This window comes from Oryctolagus cuniculus, chromosome 1, assembly GCF_964237555.1.
Source record: "Oryctolagus cuniculus chromosome 1, mOryCun1.1, whole genome shotgun sequence".
Taxonomy (NCBI): Eukaryota; Metazoa; Chordata; class Mammalia; order Lagomorpha; family Leporidae; genus Oryctolagus; species Oryctolagus cuniculus.
Genome location: NC_091432.1, coordinates 161,156,663 through 161,178,174, shown reverse-complemented (window position 1 = coordinate 161,178,174; position 21,512 = coordinate 161,156,663). Strand labels below are relative to the sequence as shown.

Sequence of the window (21,512 nt, the reverse complement as noted above, 5' to 3'; positions counted from 1 at the left end):
GTTAAGAGCACAGGGTCCGTCTCTCACCGCTGTGCACAGACTCTTTGCACCATTCCAGCAAAGCAGACCAGGGCTCGCTTCTCCCTGCTCCGATGTTCTTGTTGTGAATGAACCTTTATGTCTTGTAGAGCATAAGGAAACCCAGCCCAGAGCCAAGGGCTCAGATGCGGAGGGCTGCTAGCAGAGATCAACTTAGGGACAATAGCCCGCCCCCGGCATTCAAGCCAGAGCCGCCCAAGGTACGTGGCTGGGAAGCCCAGGATGGGAAGGAAGAGGAAGCAGAGGCCCCCAGAGCCCTTGGACAGCCAAGGAGGAGCGCGCACCATGAGATGGTGCTGAGTGACAGTCTGGGCTCACTGCCTGCTCCATTAGAGCCTGTCTTGGCTGGGGCTGGATGAACCCAAAACAGAGAAGAGTGAAGATAGGCAGGAGAGGAATCTGCAGGAGAACACGCAGTTGTCCGATTGTTAGCGTTGATCTGTATCATATGTCCCTTCTGGTTCAGAGTCAGCGTTTCACAAATGCTAAGTTACCTATTTAGTACATCATTGTACACCCGAATCACTTTACAGACACAGGTGCATCTGTCTTTTGATTCCATATCCTCAGGCAGAATCAAGACTGTGACTCTGGACTTTTCCTTATACCCTAGTAAGATTTCTCTGTGTGACTCGGTAATGTAAGTCCCAAGAAAGTGTTAATTGATCATGCGGGCCCTGGGAAGTAATTTGTGACACCATGGAATCTATCACTGCAAATTTACAAGCCGGGCCGGCATTGAAGGGGGAAGAAAAGTGGCAGTTAGCTTAATACTCTGCCCTCCCACCCGCACTCCAGGCTCACTCCCCTCCTGCTGTTCCTGGGCCTTGGCTCTGAGCCAGGCCATCCACCCCGGCACAGTGTGACCTCGGAAGTCCCCTCTTCCAATCCCAAAGTTGATCTGTTCTGAGATCTTCCCCAAGATTCGACTCTCCTCCAGTGCAAAGTTACTGCATCCTGGTCTGGCTCTGACAGTCGCAGCCCTCCCAGCACCTCCAAGCTCACTGTGTTTCTTATTACGTCTCACTCTTCTGTAGGAAGGGAGGCAGGGCTCGGGTGCCCAGTCAGTGGCTCTTTGCCCTGCCATAACTGATTCCTTGTCTCAGTGGTATTTGTTGACCACCTTTGGAAACTGATCAGGAAATGGAGTGTATTAAACCACTAATATAGATTTGGAATGAGCTCCAAGCCTTTGATAAAAAGGAGTCATTGCTCTCTGCAGGCCAAAACCCAGCACAGAGAAGAATCCTTTGACCAACCCAAGGCCTCCGCTGCTGCTGACCGCGAGCTGCCCGGGGCATCCTTCAAAGCGTGTCCTCCGCCCATTGCCGCAAAACCCGTTTTCGGCAGGCCTATCCTGAAGCCCTCCACGCCCGTGCCTCCCCCTGAAGGGGAGGGGCTGGGAGAGAGCAGTGAGGAGCAAGATCATACCCCGAAGTCAGTCCTGGGCAAAGTCAAGATATTTGAGAAGATGGATCACAAGGCAAGACTGCAGCGGATGCAGGAGCTCCAGGAGGCGCAGAATGCCCGGGTAATTGCTGTTAAGCCACGAGATGATCCCAGCACACTGACAGTGAGCGTATTAAATAGGCTGTATTTCAGCACAGCACAGCTAGAACAGAGACGTTCACACACACAGTCCCAGAGGCACATGGCTGTCTGTGTCGCATCCAGATTGCCAGCTGTCAGGGCTTTCCTTGTCGTGCCGATCCAGAGAGCCTGGCAATAACGCAGGTGAGGCAGAGTCCCTCGTCATCGTTCAGAGTGTTGCGGCAGGTTCTGGAATGGGGAAGGGTAGCGGGAGTGTCAGTGCCTCTCAGAAATTACTTAAAATATTTTCTTTTAACAAAAGATTTATTTATGTCTTTGAGAGGCAGAATTACAGAGAGAGGGAGATAGAGAGAGAGGTCTTCCATTCGCTGGTTCGCTCCCCAGATGGCTGCAATGGCTGGATCTGGGCCATTCCAAAGCCAAGAGCCTCCTCCGGGTCTCCCACGCAGGTGCAGGGGCCCAAGGACTTGGGCCATCCTCCACTGCTTTCCCAGGCCACAGCAGAGAGCTGGATCAGAAGAAGAGCATCTCTGATTCCAATCAGCACTCATGGGATGCTGGCACCACAGACAGAGGCCTAACTTAATACGCCACAGCACTGGCCCCTTAAAATATTTGTGATGTTAATTTGGTAGCTGATGCTTCATTTGCTCTCGCGTTTGCCATAGAAACCAAGCAAACCTTGGGCACAATAGTGGGAACGTGTACTGGTTGTCGCATTTGAATTTCTGTACCGTGTGCACATGGAACCTCCCGTGTGTCAAAGACTTGCAGTGAGGTGCTGTGGAACAGGGTCAGCCCAGTGGACATTCCCCCTGTCGCCACGGCAGCAGTGCTGCTGAGCGCTTTTCTTCGTCTTTATTGTGGCAGAATAAACGTACCAAAGTTGGCCGTTTCCAAGCGCTCGGTGCAGAGGCTCTCGTTGATTCGGGAGCGCCGCTGCAGCTCCGTCCATCTCCAGATTGTGTTTTCGTCTTCCCTGGGGACACCCTGTGCACATGAAACAGTAGCTCCCTAGTCTCCCGCCTCCCTGCTACTTTCTGTCTTTGTGAACTTGTTGGCTTCTTGAATTGGGTTCCTGGAATGTTCCTCCTTCTGCGACGGGCTTCTTTCACGTAGCGTGATGGCCTCCAGCGAGGTCCGTGTTGTAGCCTGTGCAGAGGCGGTTCCATTTCCACAGTTTTCCTGGTTGGCGTGTACGTGGGAACCGGACAGCGCTTTCTCATCCTTCCTCGTGTCCTCGGAACGAGTTGGAGGAGAAGGACGCGGGGCCAGCAGGGCACCGGCAGGCGCACCGCCCCTGCTCATTCTTTGCCTCTGGTTCTTTTTCTCTTCCGCAGATTGAAATCGCACAGAAGCATCCCGATATCTATGCAGTTCCAATCAAAACGCACAAGCCGGACGCCGGCCCGCCCCAGCACACGAGGTGAGGCCTGTTCAGCAGGGACGGGTCTAACGTGGGGGCTTCCTGGAGACTTGGGCTTGAGGAGAGCGTTTCCTTTATCTGAATTTCTGAGCAGTAGAGGGATTTCTTCCCCTTGCCGAGCGTTGGTTCCAGCTGCAAAGATTACAGTCAGAAACGCATGGTACTTGACCTTGTGACTCGCGGGAGGCTGTGAGGTGACATTGTGTGAGGATAACACACGAGTGCAATTTCTGGAGCTCAGAACTATTTTGCCCTCCATGGTTTCCTGTCTCTTAGCCAAGTTCCTGAATCCCTTGGCCTCACCTAGCAAAGTCTGGCCACCTGTGCCACACTGGGGTCTGGAGGGACTGAGACAGGTACTTGGCCAGTGTCACTAAGAAGTTGTTTATTTATTTTAAAGATTTTATTTATTTGAGAGGTAGCATTACAGAGAAAAGCATAGACAGAGAGAAAGGTCTTCCATCCTCTGACTCCCCAAATGGCCGCAACGGCCAGAGCCGAGTCGATCTGAAGCCAGGAACTTCTGGGTCTCCCACGTGGGTGCAGGGGCCCAAGGACTTGGACCATCTTCTGCTGCTTTCCCAGGCCGTAGCAGAGAGCTGGATCAGAAGAGGAGCAGCCGGGACACAAACTGGCATCCATATGGGATGCCAGCACCATGGGCAGAGGCTTAGCTTACTATGTCACAGTGCTGGTCCCTAACGCTGTTTATTTAAAATGCTGCGCAAGCACTAGAAATTATCACAGCACTGAGGTTTTACATTGGGTCATTTCCTGCTTCTGAAAACAGGGCAGAAAGATCTATTTGTTTTTTATTGTTATTATTATTATTTAGTTTTAAGTAGAGAGAGGGGGAGAGACAGAAAGAGGAAGAGAGAAGATCTTCCATCCGTTGCTGGTTCACTCCCCAAATGGCCAAAATGGCCTAGGCTGGGCCAGATGGAAGCCAGGAGCTTCATCGGGTCTCCCACATGCGTGCAGGGGCCCAGGCACTTGGGCCATCCTCAGATGCTTTCGCAGGCGCATTAGCAGGAAGCTGGATCAGAAGTGGAACAGCTAGGGTATGAACTGGTGCCCATATGGGATGGTGGTGCTGCAGGCGGAGGCTTTTCCTGCTGTGCCACAGCACTGGTCCCCTGGAAATCCTATTTCTTGAGGCTGTTCTGACCGGAAGCTAGAGTCTAGTGCTACAGCCAGGGAGAAATGGAGCGTCTTCCTTCCCTGTGGAGCTGTCCCAGACCGCATTGCTGCTGCCTACAAGGGAGGGTAGCAGGAACCCCTTCTGCTACTGGGGCTGCCCCTGGTGGGACTTTGGGACAGGGAAGGCAAGCCTGATTCCTAGGCCAGGAAGCACCTCGCTGGCCTCATTCTTCACCACCCAAGTGGGCATGGGCCTCAACCCCAAGCAGCGTCCACACTGGTCGGTGACCGCCCTGGGATGATGGTGTGGGCAGCTAGAGGGGGAGCGTGGGCGTGCCACGGAGGGCGTGTAACCCCCTTGCTGTGTCAGTTCCAGGACCCCAGAGCCACAGAGGGCGCCCTCCAGACTGTACCAGGATGGCCGGGGCAGTCACGGCAGTGACGCCGAGGAGGAGGAGTACCGCCAGCAGCTGTCGGAGCACTCAAGGCGCGGCTACTACAGCCAGCCGGCCCACTACCGGGACACGGAGCTCTAGCCCTGCCGGGTGGCCCCTGCACCTTCACGCTGCGGAGCTGTGCTGGGGGCGCCCCCTCGGGGAGCACTGTGGTCTGATATTGCTGCTCGCTGCAGAGGACCAAAAGCTGTGTTAATTCTGTTTGCCTGTTGGTAACGTGTATATTAAGAAGCAATAACTATTTCCCTTCATTAATAGCTGCCTTCAAGGACTGTCTCTGTGTGAGGCAGAATGTGAATAAAGGAATAATTCCTGTTGTACACAAACTAAATTCCAAGTATTTTATTACAGCTCTCTAAGTGCCTTTCATGAGAAGTGTCTTCGGTTTTCTTCCTATGAAGCTTTATGCAAAGCCATAATGGATTAAAACTATTTTGACTAAATTTTGATACCAGTTTAATAGCCATGGTTTTCTCTGCTCTCTGTCTTTTCAAGGGGTTTGTCTTTGTAATATTTTTCATAAACTCTGTATATGTAATAGCTGTACTTAGTAATTTGGCTGTATGGGCTAAGTAGCTTGAAGAGCAAGAAGGTATAAAAATTTGTTTGTTTAAAATCATGTGCCCCACCAAAAGATACTTGAGGAAAATACATTTTTGTCTGTAAGTGTCTGTACTGACAGTAGTCAGTTTTATAGTTTAATAAAAAGGAATACATTCAACCAGTGATTTGCTTTGTGCTGAGTTTTTGTGTTACTGCCTACTTTTTAAATGCGACTTTTCAGATACGAATCATGAAAGTGAGCACTTGTTCATTACTGAATGTTGGAGAATGAAGGCACATGTGAAAAAGAAAATAAAAATTAGCCATCGGCCGGTGCCGCGGCTCACTAGGCTAATCCTCCACCTGTGGCGCCGACACACCGGGTTCTAGTCCCGGTTGGGGCGCCGGATTCTGTCCCAGTTGCTCTTCTTCCAGTCCAGCTCTCTGCTGTGGCCCGGGAAGGCGGTGGAGGATGGCCCAAGTGGTTGGGCCCTGCACCCACAAGGGAGACCAGGAGGAGGCACCTGGCTCCTGGCTTCGGACAGCACAGCGCACTGGCTGTAGCGGCCATTTCGGCCATTTGGGGGTGAACCAACGGAAGGAAGACCTTTCTCTCTGTCTCTCTCTCTCTCTCTCTCACTGTCTAACTCTGCATGTCAAAAAAAAAATTAGCCATCATCCCATCTCTGATAATAATTTGGGCGCATCTCTTGTATTTGCAGGTATGTGTGTGTGTGAGAGAGATACTTGGTTTAGTGTGTTTACAGTTCTGTTTCCTTCTTTTAACGTTCTCTCATGAATATTTCTCTTAGATCATTGAAACCCAGTGCACACATCCTCTATTACTTGTCAATTACAGAATAGTCTCTCCTGTGATTACTTCATGAGTGAGCAGCCCTTCGGTTGTGGACTGTTTGGATGATTTCCTATTCCTTGCCTCTTTACATGCTATGTAACGCTTTGGACAGAGTCCATTGCTGTGTATCAGCGATCAGCATTGTAGTCCTTCCCTGCAGGTGGATTCTCAGAAGTGCAGTCACTGAGTGGAAGCATAGGAACATTTTGAAGGCTCTTTTTTTTTTTTTGCCAACCTGCTTCCTAGAAGAGTCCCGTCAGTTCACGCGCCCACATTCACTCTTGAAAGATTAGAATAGGTTTAGGATTTAAACAAGACGGTTTGGAAATATGGGCTTGGATGAAGCGCAAGAAGTCTTGGCTCCATTGAGGGTCTTTGATGACATGAAGTAACATGGAGCTATTACTGTCATGTCATCATTGAGTTAGAAATTCAGCTGATTCATAAATGAGTTATCCTATAAAAGTGTCCTTGGTTGACCTCTGTTGACCTGGAAGCGGTAATTCGTAAACTAATTAGTGCAGTATTTTGAATTTCTGAGCAGAATATCCAAACCATAGCAGAGGCCTTGTGGAAAGTAATCACAGCTCATAAGGAGCGTGAGAACTGCTACATAGCTTTCAGCCCATCCCTGAGCTCGCTGGTTCTCTCAGCTAGGATTTTGGTTGGTGAATGAATAGCTGTGATTTTGGGGCGCCTGGAGGAGCTTTTAATTTGGGTAGCAGACTGCAAGACCAGCCTTAGATAGATAGTGGTTTCTTTGAGAAGTGTAGGGAACTGTAGCAGGAATTCTCACTTGGTGCCACCAGATTTGCTGGTGAATGGAATAAAACCCATGGCTCAGAGTTTTCCCAGCCAGGGGGTGGGCAAGCTGAGTTGTTTGTTCACCAGCTGCCTTCTGTCTTGGCTGAGGGCTTCTGTGTGTGTGTGTTGGGGAGGAGCAGGCTGTTCTCAACCCCTCCCCTCAGGCGAAGCAATGCAAGGCTGTCCTTGGAAAGGAGTGGGCCTGGGGGCACGGGTGCTTCCAGCAGCATCTACAGCTATGATAGAACTGTGCTTCTAGCCAGCTGGATATGGGTGATGGCTGTTCCAGAAAGATACCAGGTACTACCATTCAATGCGAACGCATTCGGCCGGTGCTGTAGCTCACTTGGCTAATCCTCCGCCTTGAGGCGCTGGCACACCGGACCGGTCAGGGCTCCTCTTCCAGTTAGCTCTCTGCTGTGACCTGGGAGGGCAGCAGAGGATGGCCTAAGTGTTTGGGTCCCTGCACCCACCTGTGTGGGAGACCAGGAGAAGCACCTGGCTCCTGGCTTCGGATCAGTGCAGCGCAGGCCATAGTGGCCATTAGGGGAGTGAACCAAAGGAAGGAAGATCTGTCTCTCACTGCCTATAACTCTACCTGTCAAATAGAAAAAATAAAAAATACTAACACATTCTTTATATGCAAGAAAGGTAGGCAGTTCCAGTACATCAAAGCAATTTTATATATATATATACATATATATATAATTTTTACAGGCAGAGTGGACAGAGAGAGAGAAAGGTCTTCCTTTTGCCGTTGGTTCACCCTCCAATGGCCACCGCGGTCGGCATGCTACGGCCGGTGCACCGCACCTATCTGAAGGCAGGAGCCAGAAGCCAGGTGCTTCTGGTCTCCCATGGGGTGCAGGGCCCAAGCACTTGGGCCATCCTCCACTGCACTCCCAGGCCACAGCAGAGAGCTGGCCTGGAAGAGGGGCAACCGGGACAGAATCCGGTGCCCTGACCGGGACTAGAACCTGGTGTGCTGGCGCCGCTAGGCAGAGGATTAGCCTAGTGAGCCGCGGCGCTGGCCACATTGAAGCGATTATAGTAATTGTCCCTTCTTTAAGGATTTCCTTCTGTGCTTTCAGTTAGCCATGGTCAATTGCAGTCTGAAAATACTACATGGAAAATTTTAGAACTCAGTAACAAAGAGTAGTGTGATTTCTTGCCCCGTCCTACACAATCCCGCTGTGCTATATGTGTTTTCCCCCTTAGTCTCTTTGTAACCATCTTGGTCATCAGCTGTCCTGTTGTGACACTGCAGTACTTGTGTGCAGGTAACCCTTACCTTACTTAATCTTGTCCCCAAAGCATCTGAGCAATGGTGCTGGCAATTTGGACCCACCAGAGAGAAGCTGTGAAGTTCATCCTTAAGTGAGAAGGTTAGGGTACAAAAACATTTTGTAAGAGGAGAGAAAGAGATCACATTCAAATTTTTATTATAGTATATTGTTATAATCTGTTATTATTAATATCTTACTACCCTAATTTATAAATTAATAAATTCTGGCATAGGTAAGTTTGTACAGGAAAAAATATAAGATTCAATACTATCCAAACTTTCAGATATCCAGAGGGGTCTTGGGATCTACCCTACATATGGATTAGGGGTTACTGGTGTGCATCCCTCTTCTAGGAGAAATGTTGCAACTCATACAAGCTCCCTACCTCCACCCGAGTTCCTCTGGGTTATTTTGCTAATTCTAGCTTTCAGATTCTTGAAGATAGACTACAGAGAACATGGAAGATGGAGAATCATCAGAGACCTGTATTCAAACAGAAGGCTTTGACTGTGGAGGAGGAATACATTGTATCCAGTGGACAGGTACGTGCTCATCCTCCTTGGGGTCTTCGGGAGGTGAATGATCTTTTATATATATATATTTTAAATATATATAATATGTAATATATAAATAACTATTATAAAATATACTATTATATATATTTAATACTAAAACTCACTGGAAATGGGAACACATCAACATTGTCTTTAGGACCCGGTTGATGATGTTCTAGGGGAAAATTTTTCTTAAAGATTTATTTATTTACTTATTAGAGTTATATAGAAAGAGGAGAGGAAGAGAGAGAGAGGTCTTCCATCCGATTGTTCACTCCCCAGATGGCCGCAACGTCCACAGCTGCGTGGATCCGAAGCCAGGAGCCAGGAGCCTCCTCCTGGTCTCCCATGTGAGCGCAGGGGCCCAAGGACTTGGGCCATCTTCCACTGCTTTCCCGGGCCACAGCAGAGAGCTGGATTGGCAGAGGAGCAGTCGGGTCTCGAACTGGCACCCATATGGGATGCCAGCTCTTCAGGCCAGGGCGTTAACCCACTGCGCCACAGTGCTGGCCCCAGGGAAAATTCTTGATAACTGAAGGGCCTGTTCCAAGGAGGGCTCCGGAACAGAAGGTGTGCAACCTCCCAGGTTTACAATGCAGACCAGCAGCAACCCGGTGTGCAGTGGTGATTGGAGATCTGGTAACCCAGCACAGCCCTAATTGTAGCTGTCCAGGAAGGGGCCTGTAGACACTTCAGCAGGCTGCTTCCTGAAGAGTCGTCTGTGGACTGTCACCAGGGAGAGCAGTGTCCTGCAGAGGGTGGGTGTGAGCGGATCTGGTTCTGAAGGAACTGGCCAGGGCGCAGCAAGGAGAAAACTGACCTATGAGGGTCGTTGCCGATGACCCAGTAGGCAGAGCTGTGGGAGGAAGCTGTGTTGAGCCATTGTCCCTCGTCTAGGTCAAACGAGCCATCAGCGCCCCCGGCTCTCATTGCACACATGGCTTCTCCATGGTGTTCTTGGTGGGTGCTCGCCGTGGCCGAGGAGCACTGCCTCAGCTGCTTCCCTGAGTCCTGACAGGTTTTCCAGGGAGAAATCGAGGCTCTTCTTGGGGACAAAGAGCCTCCTAGTAGGGCTGGTGTCTCACTGTTAACACTGCCAGAACAGAAGAGCCGGTCCCCCCAAAGGCCGGGAGCTTTGCTGAGAAGGCGGGAGACCCGTCCTAGACCATCAGCAGATAGGAGGCAGGCCGGGTCCCGGGGTGACGGGATCCTGCCGTGGCCCCTGTCCTGAGAAGGCTCCCCATGACCTGCTTCCTCCGTGGCCTGATAGTATGGCTTGGGAGCACTAACCTCATGGCGGGATTCCGTAGCATGGCCTGGGGCGCACTCTTGATTCCATGGCCCCAAGGACAAGCACTCTGTCTGTTGGAGGCCTTGGAAGAAAGGACATTCGGGGCCCTGCAGAAGGCCTGGGTGGTTGAGCGGATCACTGGAGGATCCCTGGCATGGTGGGTGCCCGTCGGCAGGATGGGGCGGCAGGGGGCCAGAGGCATGACTGGACGGTGCATCCAAGGTCAGAGATGGTTTTTGTTCTGTTTGTGTCTTTGCGTGGGCTGTGGTAAGGCACTAGAAGAACAAGAAATACCCAGAGAAACAGAACCAGCAGGTTGTGCATCTAGAAAAAGATTTACATGTACATGTACCTGATTGTGTGTAGGTGTTACAATATTGTCAATGCCATTTTTATTTTCAATGGGATTTCAACTGTATTTAAATCTTATCTTTTCATTTTTAAGGCTTTTCTCATTAAAAATTAATTTTGCTTTGGGTGTGTATAGAGAACAGGTAAAACATGTTTTATTTCCACCCTGCTTTTTAAATCTCATGTAAATGTACTTAGATATAAAACTAGCTCATTTTGCATTCCCTAAACTTGTGATTGCAATAGCATAATACCTTGGTGTTTAGTTTACGTAAAAAAAGGAGTAGTGGTTTCCTGCCTTTGGCACTGTCCTCAGATGCTGTTCCACCTTAGCGAGGGTTCCATCCTTCCGAGTTTGAGTCCGTGTGGGAAGGATGACTGGGGAAGAGACTCTGACTGAAATGAAGGGTCCTGGGAGAGGTGGCTTGTGTCTTCAGAGCAGATCTGTCTCTGGTGGGGGGGGGGGGATGGAAAGAACCAGCCACCCACCCCCCCCCCAAGAGAGAAGATGGGGGAGGCGGGGCCGGCAGGAACAGCCCAGCTCCCCCTTCCCTGTGCCCACTGCACTCTCTTCTCCTCTCTAGCCCCTGCCACTCTGAAACAATTCCATTAGGGTCTACCGAAGTACAGAAGGGCCAGCACAGGACCTGTGGGAAAGAGAACGCTGAACACCCCTGGGAAGCACTGCTCAGCCTCAGTAGAAGCCCAGGAAATGGGAGTGACAGCGGGATGACTTTGGAAGGATGCCAGGCGGGAGGGAGCATTCTGAATGCTTTCTCAGCGATGCACCTTTGAGTTAAAATGATGCGTATTATTCTCTGAGCGACACTGACATGCAAATGATTCAAACTTCAGGTTTTCTAAAAGATCGAAACAATGTTTTATACCAGTGAAGACACAAGCACCTTGTTACTTAAAGTGGAGGCCAGAATATGAAAGTAACTGATGTAGTTTCTTTTTTTTTTTTTTTTTTTTTTTGGACAGGCAGAGTGGACAGTGAGAGAGCGAGACAGAGAGAAAGGTCTTCCTTTGTTGTTGGTTCACCCTCCAATGGCCGCCGCGCTGCGGCTGGCGCACCGCGCTGATCCGATGGCAGGAGCCAGATGCTTCTCCTGGTCTCCCGTGGGGTGCAGGGCCCAAGCACTTGGGCCATCCTCCACTGCACTCCCAGGCCACAGCAGAGAGCTGGCCTGGAAGAGGGGCAACCGGGACAGAATCCGGCGCCCCGACCGGGACTAGAACCTGGTGTGCCGGCGCCGCAAGGCGGAGGATTAGCCTAGTGAGCCGCGGCGCCGGCCTGATGTAGTTGCTATCCCAAAGCTGGTTCCCTTGTGGCTCCTGCCTTGCTGCGGCAGCCCACGGAGGTTGTGAGCTCTGATTCTGGGGTCAGAGCATTTACGGCTCAACCCCTAGCTCCATCACTTATAAGCTATACAAGATTAAATCTCAGTTTTCAAGTCAAATGTTTTAAGTCTCAGTTTTCTCATTAATCAATAGGGGTATAAAGCTATAACTTGTGTCATAAGTTTTTTGTGGCACTTTAATAGGATGGTATACATAAAATTACACCAGTAGCTGGTACAAAATAAATGCTCAATAAAAGTAGCTAGTATCATCATTGGCACTGTGGAAGGCTTCCCCATACCCATTTAGAAACCATAGTGCCTGGTGGCTTAGATTGTCTTATTTTTTCCTCCAAATGATGACCTACTTTATTCTGCTTGACTATTTTTAATTTGTCCCTCTGTTCCTTTTCCCACAGCCACTACCCTAGTTTAGGTGGTTGCGAATGCTCTAATCCTACATGGAGCAAGTGGGCAGAATCATGTTTCTAACATAGATCTGATGTCTCTCTTCTGTTTAAAAAAACAGCAGAGCAGACATTTGGGTTCTGCTGTGGTTAAGCTGTCGCTTGGGAAGCCCACGTCCCCCATCAGAGTGCCTGTGTTTGAGTCCTGGCTCTGCTTCTGATCCAGCTCTTTGCTAATGCACACTCTGGAAGGCAGCAGATAATGCCTCAAATACTTGGGTCCCTGCCACTCAATGGGAGACCTGGATGGGGTTCTGAGGCTCCTGGCTCAGCCTGGCCAATAGGTATTGTGGGACATTTGGGGAGTGAACCAACATATGAAAGTTCTCTTTGTATTTGTCTCTGTCTCTCTCTCTGTGTGTGTGTGTGTCTATGTGTGTCTCTACCATTTAAATAAATGAAAGTATGTAACTAAACATTTTTTTGAAGATTTATTTATTTGAAGGGCAGAGTCTCAGAGAGAGAAAGGGAGAGAGGGAGGGAGGGAGAGAGAGAGAGAGAGAGAGAGAGATCTTCCACTCAGTGGTTCACTCCCGAATGGCCCTAGTGTTCAGTGCTGGGCTACACTGAAGCCAGGAGCCAGGGACTCCTGCCATGTCTCCTGCTTGGGTAGCAGGGGTTCACATTACTGCACCATGATCTGCTACCTTGCCAGCTGTGTTAGCAAGAAGCGAGAGAGCAGCTGGGACTTGTACCCGCTCTCTGACAGATGACCCCATGTCCCATGCAGTGGTTTAACCTGCATTGCAACACCCACCCCAATAACTAATTTTAAAAATACTGAAGACTTTCCTAGAACCAAATGTAATGGTTTATCAAGGCATTCGAGGTGCTCTGCACTCTGTCCCTATAGTATAGCACCTCATGGGCTCCAGTTCTCCACCCCTCTTTGTACCTATGTCCTTTGCTCTGTGACACAAAGGGTCAGAATATGTATTTGAATGCATATTCTGATATGGTTTGAGTATTATTTTGCCCCAGAACTCGTGCAGGAATTTGGCCCCCAAATCATATTAATGACACTAAGAGGGTGCAGACATAGCCTAGTTGGGGTGTTTGGGGGTGGGCCCTTTGAGAAGTGATGGGACTGTGTTATGCTGTTAGGTTGGAGCCCCATGATTACATCCTGGCTGCTTTTTAAGGAGAGAAACCACAGAGAGACAGAGACAGACACTGCCAGGCATCCTCCCCATCTCTTGCCACCTCTGAACGCTGCCTGCAAAAGCACCATCATCAGAGGCTGCATCACGGGGCCCACCTGATGTTGGACTGGGAACCTCCAGAACCTGGAGCCACAAGAAGCCTCTTCTCCTTATAAAGTAGCCTGCCTTGGGCATTTTGTTACAGTAGCCAAAAGCCGACTAATACAGCTAAGTAATATATTTGGGATTGGCCAAATACAAGACTTGCTCTCCTGCAACATCTCATGAGAGGGAGTCCCCCAGGCTAACCTGCTGGCCCAGTGCAGAAGGGGGAGATGTAGGGCAGCAATGCTCTAAGCTGTATGAAAAATAATAAAAGAGGTGTGTTGGGGGCTAGCACTCTGGCACAGTAGGTTAAGCCTCTGCCTGTGTCGCCTGCATCCCATGTGCGTGCTGGTTTGAGTCCTGTCTGCTTCTCTTCCTATCCAACTCTCTACTGGTAGCCTGGGAAAGCAGTGGAAGATGGGCCCAGTGCTTGGGCCTCTGCACCCACGTGGGAGGTAGGGAAGAAGCTCCTGCCTCCTGACTTTGGATCAGCCCAGCTTTGGACATTGTGGCCGTTGGGGAAGTGAACCAGCTGTTAGAAGACTTCTCTCTCTGTCTCTGCCTCTCTATAACTGCCTTTCAAATAAATAAACAAATCTAAAAAACAGGGCAGGGGGGAGAGAAGAAAAGCTATGCATGGATTTCAAATTTTTTTACACCAAAATGAACTTGGAATTCCATTTTCCATGAACTTTCTGAAATAACCCCATACACTGCTGAAGTATTAGTTGGGAAAATGGAGTGAATGAATGGAGATGTAAATGAAGAAGCACTGACTGTCTTTTATCACCAGAGTCAAAACTTAGCGATTTTCTGACTTCCTGCCCAGTGTAGACCTCAGCAGTGACTCTTCTAATGGGAACTGGGGAACAGTAGTAAGCCAAGTGGAGAAAAGCTGCTGGCGCCCAGTTCCTAAGCCAGGAAAAGGCAGGCTCATGTTAGTGTACAATAGGCTCATGTTAGCATACAGTGATTCTCAAAGGCACAGAATTGTGATCCTCATGCCAAAATATAAAATAATTACGTGTTGAGGATTTTGTTCAGCATATGCCTAAATGAAATGAGGGAATCAGGAAGAGGTTAGGATGGACTTAAAGAGCTTTTGAAGAATGAGGTAATGTGAACAAATTAATTAAAGAGTATTGAGGTAAGAACTGAGTTAAATATAAAACAGGCTATCTTCCTACAGGATAGTAAATGGTAACCTTCATATATTTCTTTTCCACTAGACAGAAATTATTTAGATCTCTGCCCAACAAAAATGTAAACAGTTCCATGTCATTTTACTAAGTCTAGGAGCTTCAATCAATAGTTTTAGCTCTAATTAGTCATATGAGTCATTATGCTTCATTATCACACCAACTATTTTGTAGGTCATTAGAAAGATTAATTCTCTAAATTTGGATTATGGCAGGAAGGCATGTTAAATCAATTAAAACTATTTGCTGGGTGCTTCTGTGTGCAGATAAACACAGTTTGCACTAGGTATTATTTGCCTTTCAGAAGTTCACAGTGTACACTCTCATTTGCATGATTCTTTAGGGTTTATGATGAAATTTTCTGAATGGGTAGTTTGATCTGTTCTTCGTAATAGCCCTGCACAACAAGAATGGCAAGTGTGGCTATGTCTATTTCTAACTAATCTTCCCCTTAGTCCTGTAACTTGCTCAGGGTCCTTCAGTTAATAAATCACACAGACAGTTTAGGGTCAAAACAGTTTCTTGCTTCTGATTCCAGTGTTCTTCTCTTTCCTTCTTGAGGATTTCTCAAAGTAATTTTTTGAAAATGTATGGTTTTCCACATAGAATCTTTTGAAAGCACTTTAGAGGGAGGTCTGCAAACTGGCAGAACCCAGATGACTAATCCATAACTCACCAACGTGTTCTGTGTGTCCCACATGGGGACAAGATGAAGCCAGGACCTGGGACTTAATCCAGGTCTCCCGTGTGGGTGACAGGAACCCGAGCACTGGAGTCATCACTGGCGACCCCCAGGGTCTGCATGAGTAGGAAGCTGGAGTGAGGATCCAGAGCTTGGGAATGAACTCGGATACTCTGAAGTGGGCTGCGGACATCTTCAGTGGTGTTGTAACTGCTTGGTTAAGTGGCTGCTCCGCTCCTACAGAGGTTTGGAGTAAGAAACAGCGATTGGAGGTTGGTGGTGGGTACAATTGGTCCTCCATACCCTGGGCTCTGCATCTGTAGATGCAACCAGCTGTAGTTCAAAAAGAAATTAAGATTTATTTATTTTGCTTAAAAGGCAGAGTTACAGAGAGAGGGAGAGACATAGAAAGAGAAAGAAAAAGGGATCTTCTCTCCACTCCCCAGATGGCCACAGTGGCCAAGCTGGGGCAGGGAAGACGAGAGCCAGGAGCCAGGAGCTTCATTGAGGTCTCCCACATGGCCGTCAGGGACTCAAGTGCATGGGCCATCTTCAGCTGCTTTCCCAGGTGTATTACCAGGTTGCTGGATCAGAAGTGGGGCAGCTGGAACTAGAACAAGTGCCCATGCGGGATGCTGGCATTGCCAACAGCAGGTTAACCCACTATGCCACAATGCCTGCCCCCAAAATTAAATATATATATAATATTGCAAATTAAAAAGAATGCCTCGTAAAAACTATTTACATAGCATTTACCTTGTATTAGGTATTATGAGTACTTTGGAGATGATTTAAAGTCTATAGGAGGCTTTGCATATGTTATCTGCAATCACTATGTCATTTTGTATAATGAACTTGAACATTCAGAGATCTGGGTTTGCCTGGGGGCTCCTGGAGTCAGTCCCCATGGGTACCGAGGGATGAATATATTTTTTGTGTGTGGTTTCCAAAATTATTTCCCAAAGCTGTGCTGAGCAAGGATCCAGTGGGATTTCTGCCTGCCTCTGTGAGCAGTGCTGAGATTGGTAGGATAGATCTGGGGCAAATAAGGTATGAATTTCGCTAATGCAATATCAGGTTGTCGAGTCCCTTAACTGGTTAGACGACAGCCCAGCTTGGATCTGCACCTGTATCCCCCTTTAAGCCCATGTTCATTACCATCTCATAAATTAGTCAGCATTATCCATGAATAGGTATGCAAAAAAACCAACTCTGCAGTCTGCACTTGGACTCACTGGCCTCATCAAATGATGGCCACGTGCACTGCGTGAGATGAGAGGAGGGACAGCGAGGATGCCAACACTGGCAGCTCTGCAGATCCCGCTGCAGTTCCCCAGGGGGCCTCTGACGGCCCTAGGTTTCCCAAGCTTTCTGGGCCTTGCACTCTTCATCTGCAAAGCAAGGAGAGCAGTGACTCCTCCGGCAGAGCAGAATTAAATCAGTCAATGGAAGTAACTGGCCTGGGGCTGGTGCTCCACAAAACACCTGCGCCTGCTCCCTCCCCTGCACCTTTCTTCTGTGACGATGCTCAGGGAGGAGAAAGCCTCTGAAGTCAGCCCACTGGCCAAGCATTAGAATCGCTGTCTGAAAACCCCTCACAGTGTGACCTGGGCCACTTAAGGACCTCTGTGAGCCTCAGGTCCCTCAGCTGTACATCAGGCATCAACACTGCACCTGTTGCAAAGGGTTCACTGTGAGGGCCACCTGCTACAGTGCAGGAAAGCACTTAGCACAGGGCCGGCTCCTAAGGGCTCAACCAGTGTCTTTTAAAAATGAAAAAAAATCCAAAAAAATCTAGAGGCAAAAGTTTATCTTTATTTTTCAACTGATCTAAAAGTCACATGATACAAAATTACCTGTTACCGTTTTAAAATGCACGGTTCAGTGGCATTTAGCATACTCATATGTTGGACAATCATCGCCTGTGTCTAGTGTCGCTCCCCCTCTTCGCGGAGGAACGACACTAGACCCTGCGTTGTTCTTTTGTCTGCTCGGCCCTTCCTGGGTTTGCTGCTGGTTCTTCCCGGGTTGGCTACCGACCCTTCCACCTCCGTGGAAGGGCGGTTCCCCCTGCCACTTTCCCCACTTCCACAGGGGAGCGGCACACCGCCGGCCGACTCTCTCGGGGGCTGCTCAGATGTTCCCCTTAGGTGTTCCTGGTGCATGCCGTCTCTCTCCTCCTTTATAGTCCTCTTCCACCAGTCCCAACTCTGCTACCCACACGCCGAGCACACTGCTCTCCTCCAATCAGGAGCAGGATCAGCTCCTGCAGGTTACTGGTCGAACTGGAGGCAGCTGTGTAGAAGCTGTTTACTCCTCTCCCAGCGCCATATTGTAGGAGAGCAGATGCATAGAATAAGTCTTAATTCCAGTAACTTAGTCTAGTCCGAGTTGCTCCCCACAGTCTAGTTCCAAGCCATTCTTACCACCTCAAAAGAAAACCCCTCACCCATGAGGCAGTCACTCTCCAGGGTCTCTCCCCCACCCTCTGGCAAGCAGTGATGGGCCTTCTGTCTTTTCTGCCTGTTTCATATACAAGGATGCATGCCATGTTACCTAGCTTCCACCAATTAGCATCAGGTTTTTGAGGTTCAAAGCCCATTGTTCGGATGGTTAATGCCTTCTGAACTTCTCTTGCTCACATTCCAGAATTGCTAGATAACCCTTGGAGTGGGGTTGGAAACATTTTTTTTTTAAGTGAATAAGTAAAATGCTCTTTTAGGACAAACAGGGTCTCTTTCTCTGCATGTTTGGTGTCAGATGTTTCGGGCTAAGTAGGAGACAAAGCTGTTCTGGGGTCCCGGCCAGCCTACAGTGGCAGAAATGACAGGGCCACCTGTGCCAGCAGTGCCAGGGGGGTTCATCCTGCTCACGGGTCAACCCAGAGGGAGAGCTCAGGATGCGATGGCCCCTTCTCTGCAGCTGCTACTGCTGAGGCCAGGGAGCAGACACCGACACTCAGCGCTGAGAACGCCGAGGCTGAGTCAGAAGGCCTGGGTCCCAACAGATTTCTGCACGGAATTGGGCCCCAGATGGGTGTCAGGCATTGAGCTAGCAGGTAAAGGACAGGGTCCATGAACAATGCCTCAGCACAGCCAGAGGAGAGAGCAGCTCCAGGGAAGGGGGCCCAGAGCTCTTGTGGGGATGGGGAGTGGGGTGTAACAATGTCATCCAGCCAAGTACTCAGTCGGAGGCCCCTCCTGCGACAGGTGAGCACTGAAGGCCTGGCTCCTAGGCCAGCAGAAAGGAACAAAGTGATGACCCCAGGGATGCCTGAGAACCAGGGAGGAAATCTGCAAAAAGGGCGCCACCCAGTACTCCGCAGGTGTTCGCTGTTTGTCATTATTACTGGAGTGGCAGTGGTGGGAGCGGGAGTAACAGCTAGAAGGCTACATATATAACTGTGTTAGACTCAGTTCTTTGGGGAATGTAGTCTGCAAGGTGCTGCTTAGTCTATTGCAGGCACCCGTTCCCCACTTGGGGAAATAACCACAGGTGAGTTCAGAAACCCACCTGGGCTACCATGATAAGGACCTGAGCCCCGCTGGTGGCCGGAGCTTCGTAGGTCCTCTAACTAGTGGACCGATGGGGCACTCGGGGCCTCCAGATGTACTGTCCTTTTAGAGTCAGTGACCAGAAGTCCGATTGTTTCTCCTTGTCCAATGCCAGGCCCCAGGGTACATTTTGAGCAGGTTCTTCCCCATCATGAAGGGGCTCTGGGTCTTGGAATCGGCTGAAACCTGGAAACCGGCTGTGGGGCAGGATCTCTCCATTTTCGTAATTCATGTGTGATTCCTCTTCACCAAACCTAGAGTTTCCTGGCTTATGCAAATCAAACACGACTTGAGAAGGCCAGCCATCTCCCCTGCTTCTCAGCACAGCAGGAACAACTAGCCCAGACCACAAAGCCCATCTGCTCAGCCGCGGGCGCTGTGACCACGCCCACCAGGTCCTGGCATTGAGTGGAGCCACCCGGCCCCCGACACCCCAAGACTCCATCAGGGGGAAGCCCTCCCAAAATCCCAGCTGGACTTTATAACTTCAAACATTTGAGGGTTCAGATTTAGACTTCTGGATATTGATAGGAATGTGCAGCTAAGACTGTGCAGCTAAGACCTAAATTTCTGCCCTTTTTTTTTTTTTAACCTTCCTTCAAATCTTCTGTGGTTTGAGTATCCTTATCTAAGCTCAGGTTGAAGTCTGATCCCACTGTAAGGTACTAAGTGGAACCAGGTGGGGCCTGCAGGAGGTGGTGCAGGCTCTGCCTTCCTGACCGGATTAACAGGTTCAGGGGGGGTCTCTGCTTCTATAAAAGCCACCTCGCTTCTGTCTCTGCAGCCCCCTTAACACCTGATGCCCTGGGACGCCCTGGGACTCTGCAGAGCCCCAGCAGCAAGACGAAGCCTCTCAGGCTCGGACCTCCCAGCCTCCAGACCAGTGAGCAACTACAACTTCAGCCCTCTTAAATGATCCCCGCTGTGGTATTCAGGGGCAGCAACGGAGAGCGTTCCAGGACAAAATGAATGAGAAGAGCTCAAAGCCCAGAAGGAAAGTAGGCAAAAGATAACATTGCTTCTTTCTTTTTCTTAAATATTTTACTTATTGATTTATTGGAGAGGCAGAGAGAGAGGTCTTCCATCTGCTGTTTCATTCCCCAAATGGCCGCAATGGCCGGAGCTGAGCCGATCCGAAGCCAGGAGCCAGGAGCTTCTTCCAGGTCTCCCATGCTGGTGCAGGTGCCAAGGACTTGGCCATCTTATACTGCTTTCCCAGGCCGTCAGCGGAGAGCTGGATGGGAGAGGAGCTGCTGGGAGATGAATGGCACCCATATGGGATGTCAGTGCGCAGGCAGATGTTTAGCCAAAATTGGGGCTGGCACTGTGGCATAGTGGGTAAAGCTGCCACCTGCAGTGCTGGCATACCATATGCATACTGGTTCGAGTCCTGGCTGCTCCACTTCCGATCCAGCTCTCTGCTATGGCCTGGGAAAGCAGTGGAAGATGGCTCAAGTCCTTGGGCCCCTGCACAGGTGTGGGAGATCTGGAAGAAGCTCCTGCCTCCTGGCTTCGGATCGGTACAGCTCCGGCTGTTGCCGCCAATTGGAGAGTGAACCAGCGGATGGAAGACCTCTCTCTCTCTCTTTCTCTCTGCCTCTCCTTCTCTCTCTCTGTTGGATTAAGCACTGTTTGAGACACCCGCCTGCTATGTCAGAGTGCAGAGTGCTGCCTCCATTTCTGGTCAGTCTGATGGGCACCCTGGGAGCAGTAGATGATGATTCAAGTACTTGGGGCCCTGGCACCCATGTGGATGATCCCAGTGGAGTTCCTGGCTCCTGTCCTTAGCCTGGCCCAGCTCAAGCATTTGGGGAGTGAATCAGCAAATTCTGTCACTCTGCTTTTTATTTAAAATAAATAAAAATGAGACCAGCACCCTGGCTCACTAGGCTAATCCTCTGCCTGCGGCACCAGCACCCCGGGTTCTAGTACCGGTTGGGGCGCCGGATTCTGTCCCGGTTGCTCCTCTTCCAGGCCAGCTCTCTGCTGTGGCCCGGGAGGGCAGTGGAGGATGGCCCAAGTGCTTGGGCCCTGCACCCGCATGGGAGACCAGGAGGAAGCACCTGGCTCCTGGCTTCAGATCGGCGCAGCGCGGCCCGTAACGGCCATTTCGGGGGTGAACCAATGGAAAAGGGAAGACCTTTTTCTCTGTCTCTCTCTCTCTTACTAACTCTGCCTGTCAAAAAATTAAAAATAAAATAAAAATGAATATTAAAATAAATTATTATTTAAAAGGGTAAAAATAGCTGGTGTAAAACATTCAACTCAACTAATAGAAACATGAAATAAGACGACATGAGATAATATTTTTATACCTGAAGGAAGGATGTGGAGAAAGAACCCTGGAGTCTTAGGTGTTGCAGTTGAAGTATAAATTGGTACAATTTTTCTTCAGGATAACAAATCAACATAGCAATGTACACCAAAAACATTTAAAATATGTTTGCTTTTGATCCAAGGTTCCATTTCAAGAATTTATCACGAGAAATTAATAAATGTATAGAGATGTCATCAGGCTATTTTTAAGAGTCAAAACAGACATAACCTAAATTTTCAATAATTTTTTTAGACAAATTATGGTAGAGTTGGTGAAATATTAAGATATTCATTTGGTCATTCAACAAGCATTTAATGAGCACCTAGTTTGCACCAAATACTGTTGTAACATCCAGAGATGATCGCATTTCCCATGAAGTTTACATTTTAGAGATTGGACAGAAAATA

General features: G+C 49.3%; 1 protein-coding gene across 10 annotated transcripts in view; it reads left to right on the top strand.

The window, feature by feature from the left end:
• Nucleotides 1–5,339, top strand: part of TJP2 (tight junction protein 2) — a 138,063-nt gene extending 132,724 nt beyond the window's left edge. For 6 of the 10 annotated variants that reach the window (XM_051846396.2, XM_051846400.2, XM_070051014.1 and 3 more), the window contains 4 exons: nucleotides 129–239; nucleotides 1,262–1,570; nucleotides 2,931–3,016; nucleotides 4,527–5,339. In XM_051846396.2, the coding sequence (XP_051702356.2) occupies nucleotides 129–239; nucleotides 1,262–1,570; nucleotides 2,931–3,016; nucleotides 4,527–4,692 (672 nt within the window). In that variant the 3' untranslated portion in view covers nucleotides 4,693–5,339. The remainder of the gene's footprint in view (nucleotides 1–128; nucleotides 240–1,261; nucleotides 1,571–2,930; nucleotides 3,017–4,526) is intronic. The other 4 variants (XM_070051023.1, XM_051846393.2, XM_051846390.2 and 1 more) reach the window with 2 other exon arrangements.
• The last annotated feature ends 16,173 nt before the right edge of the window (nucleotides 5,340–21,512 follow it).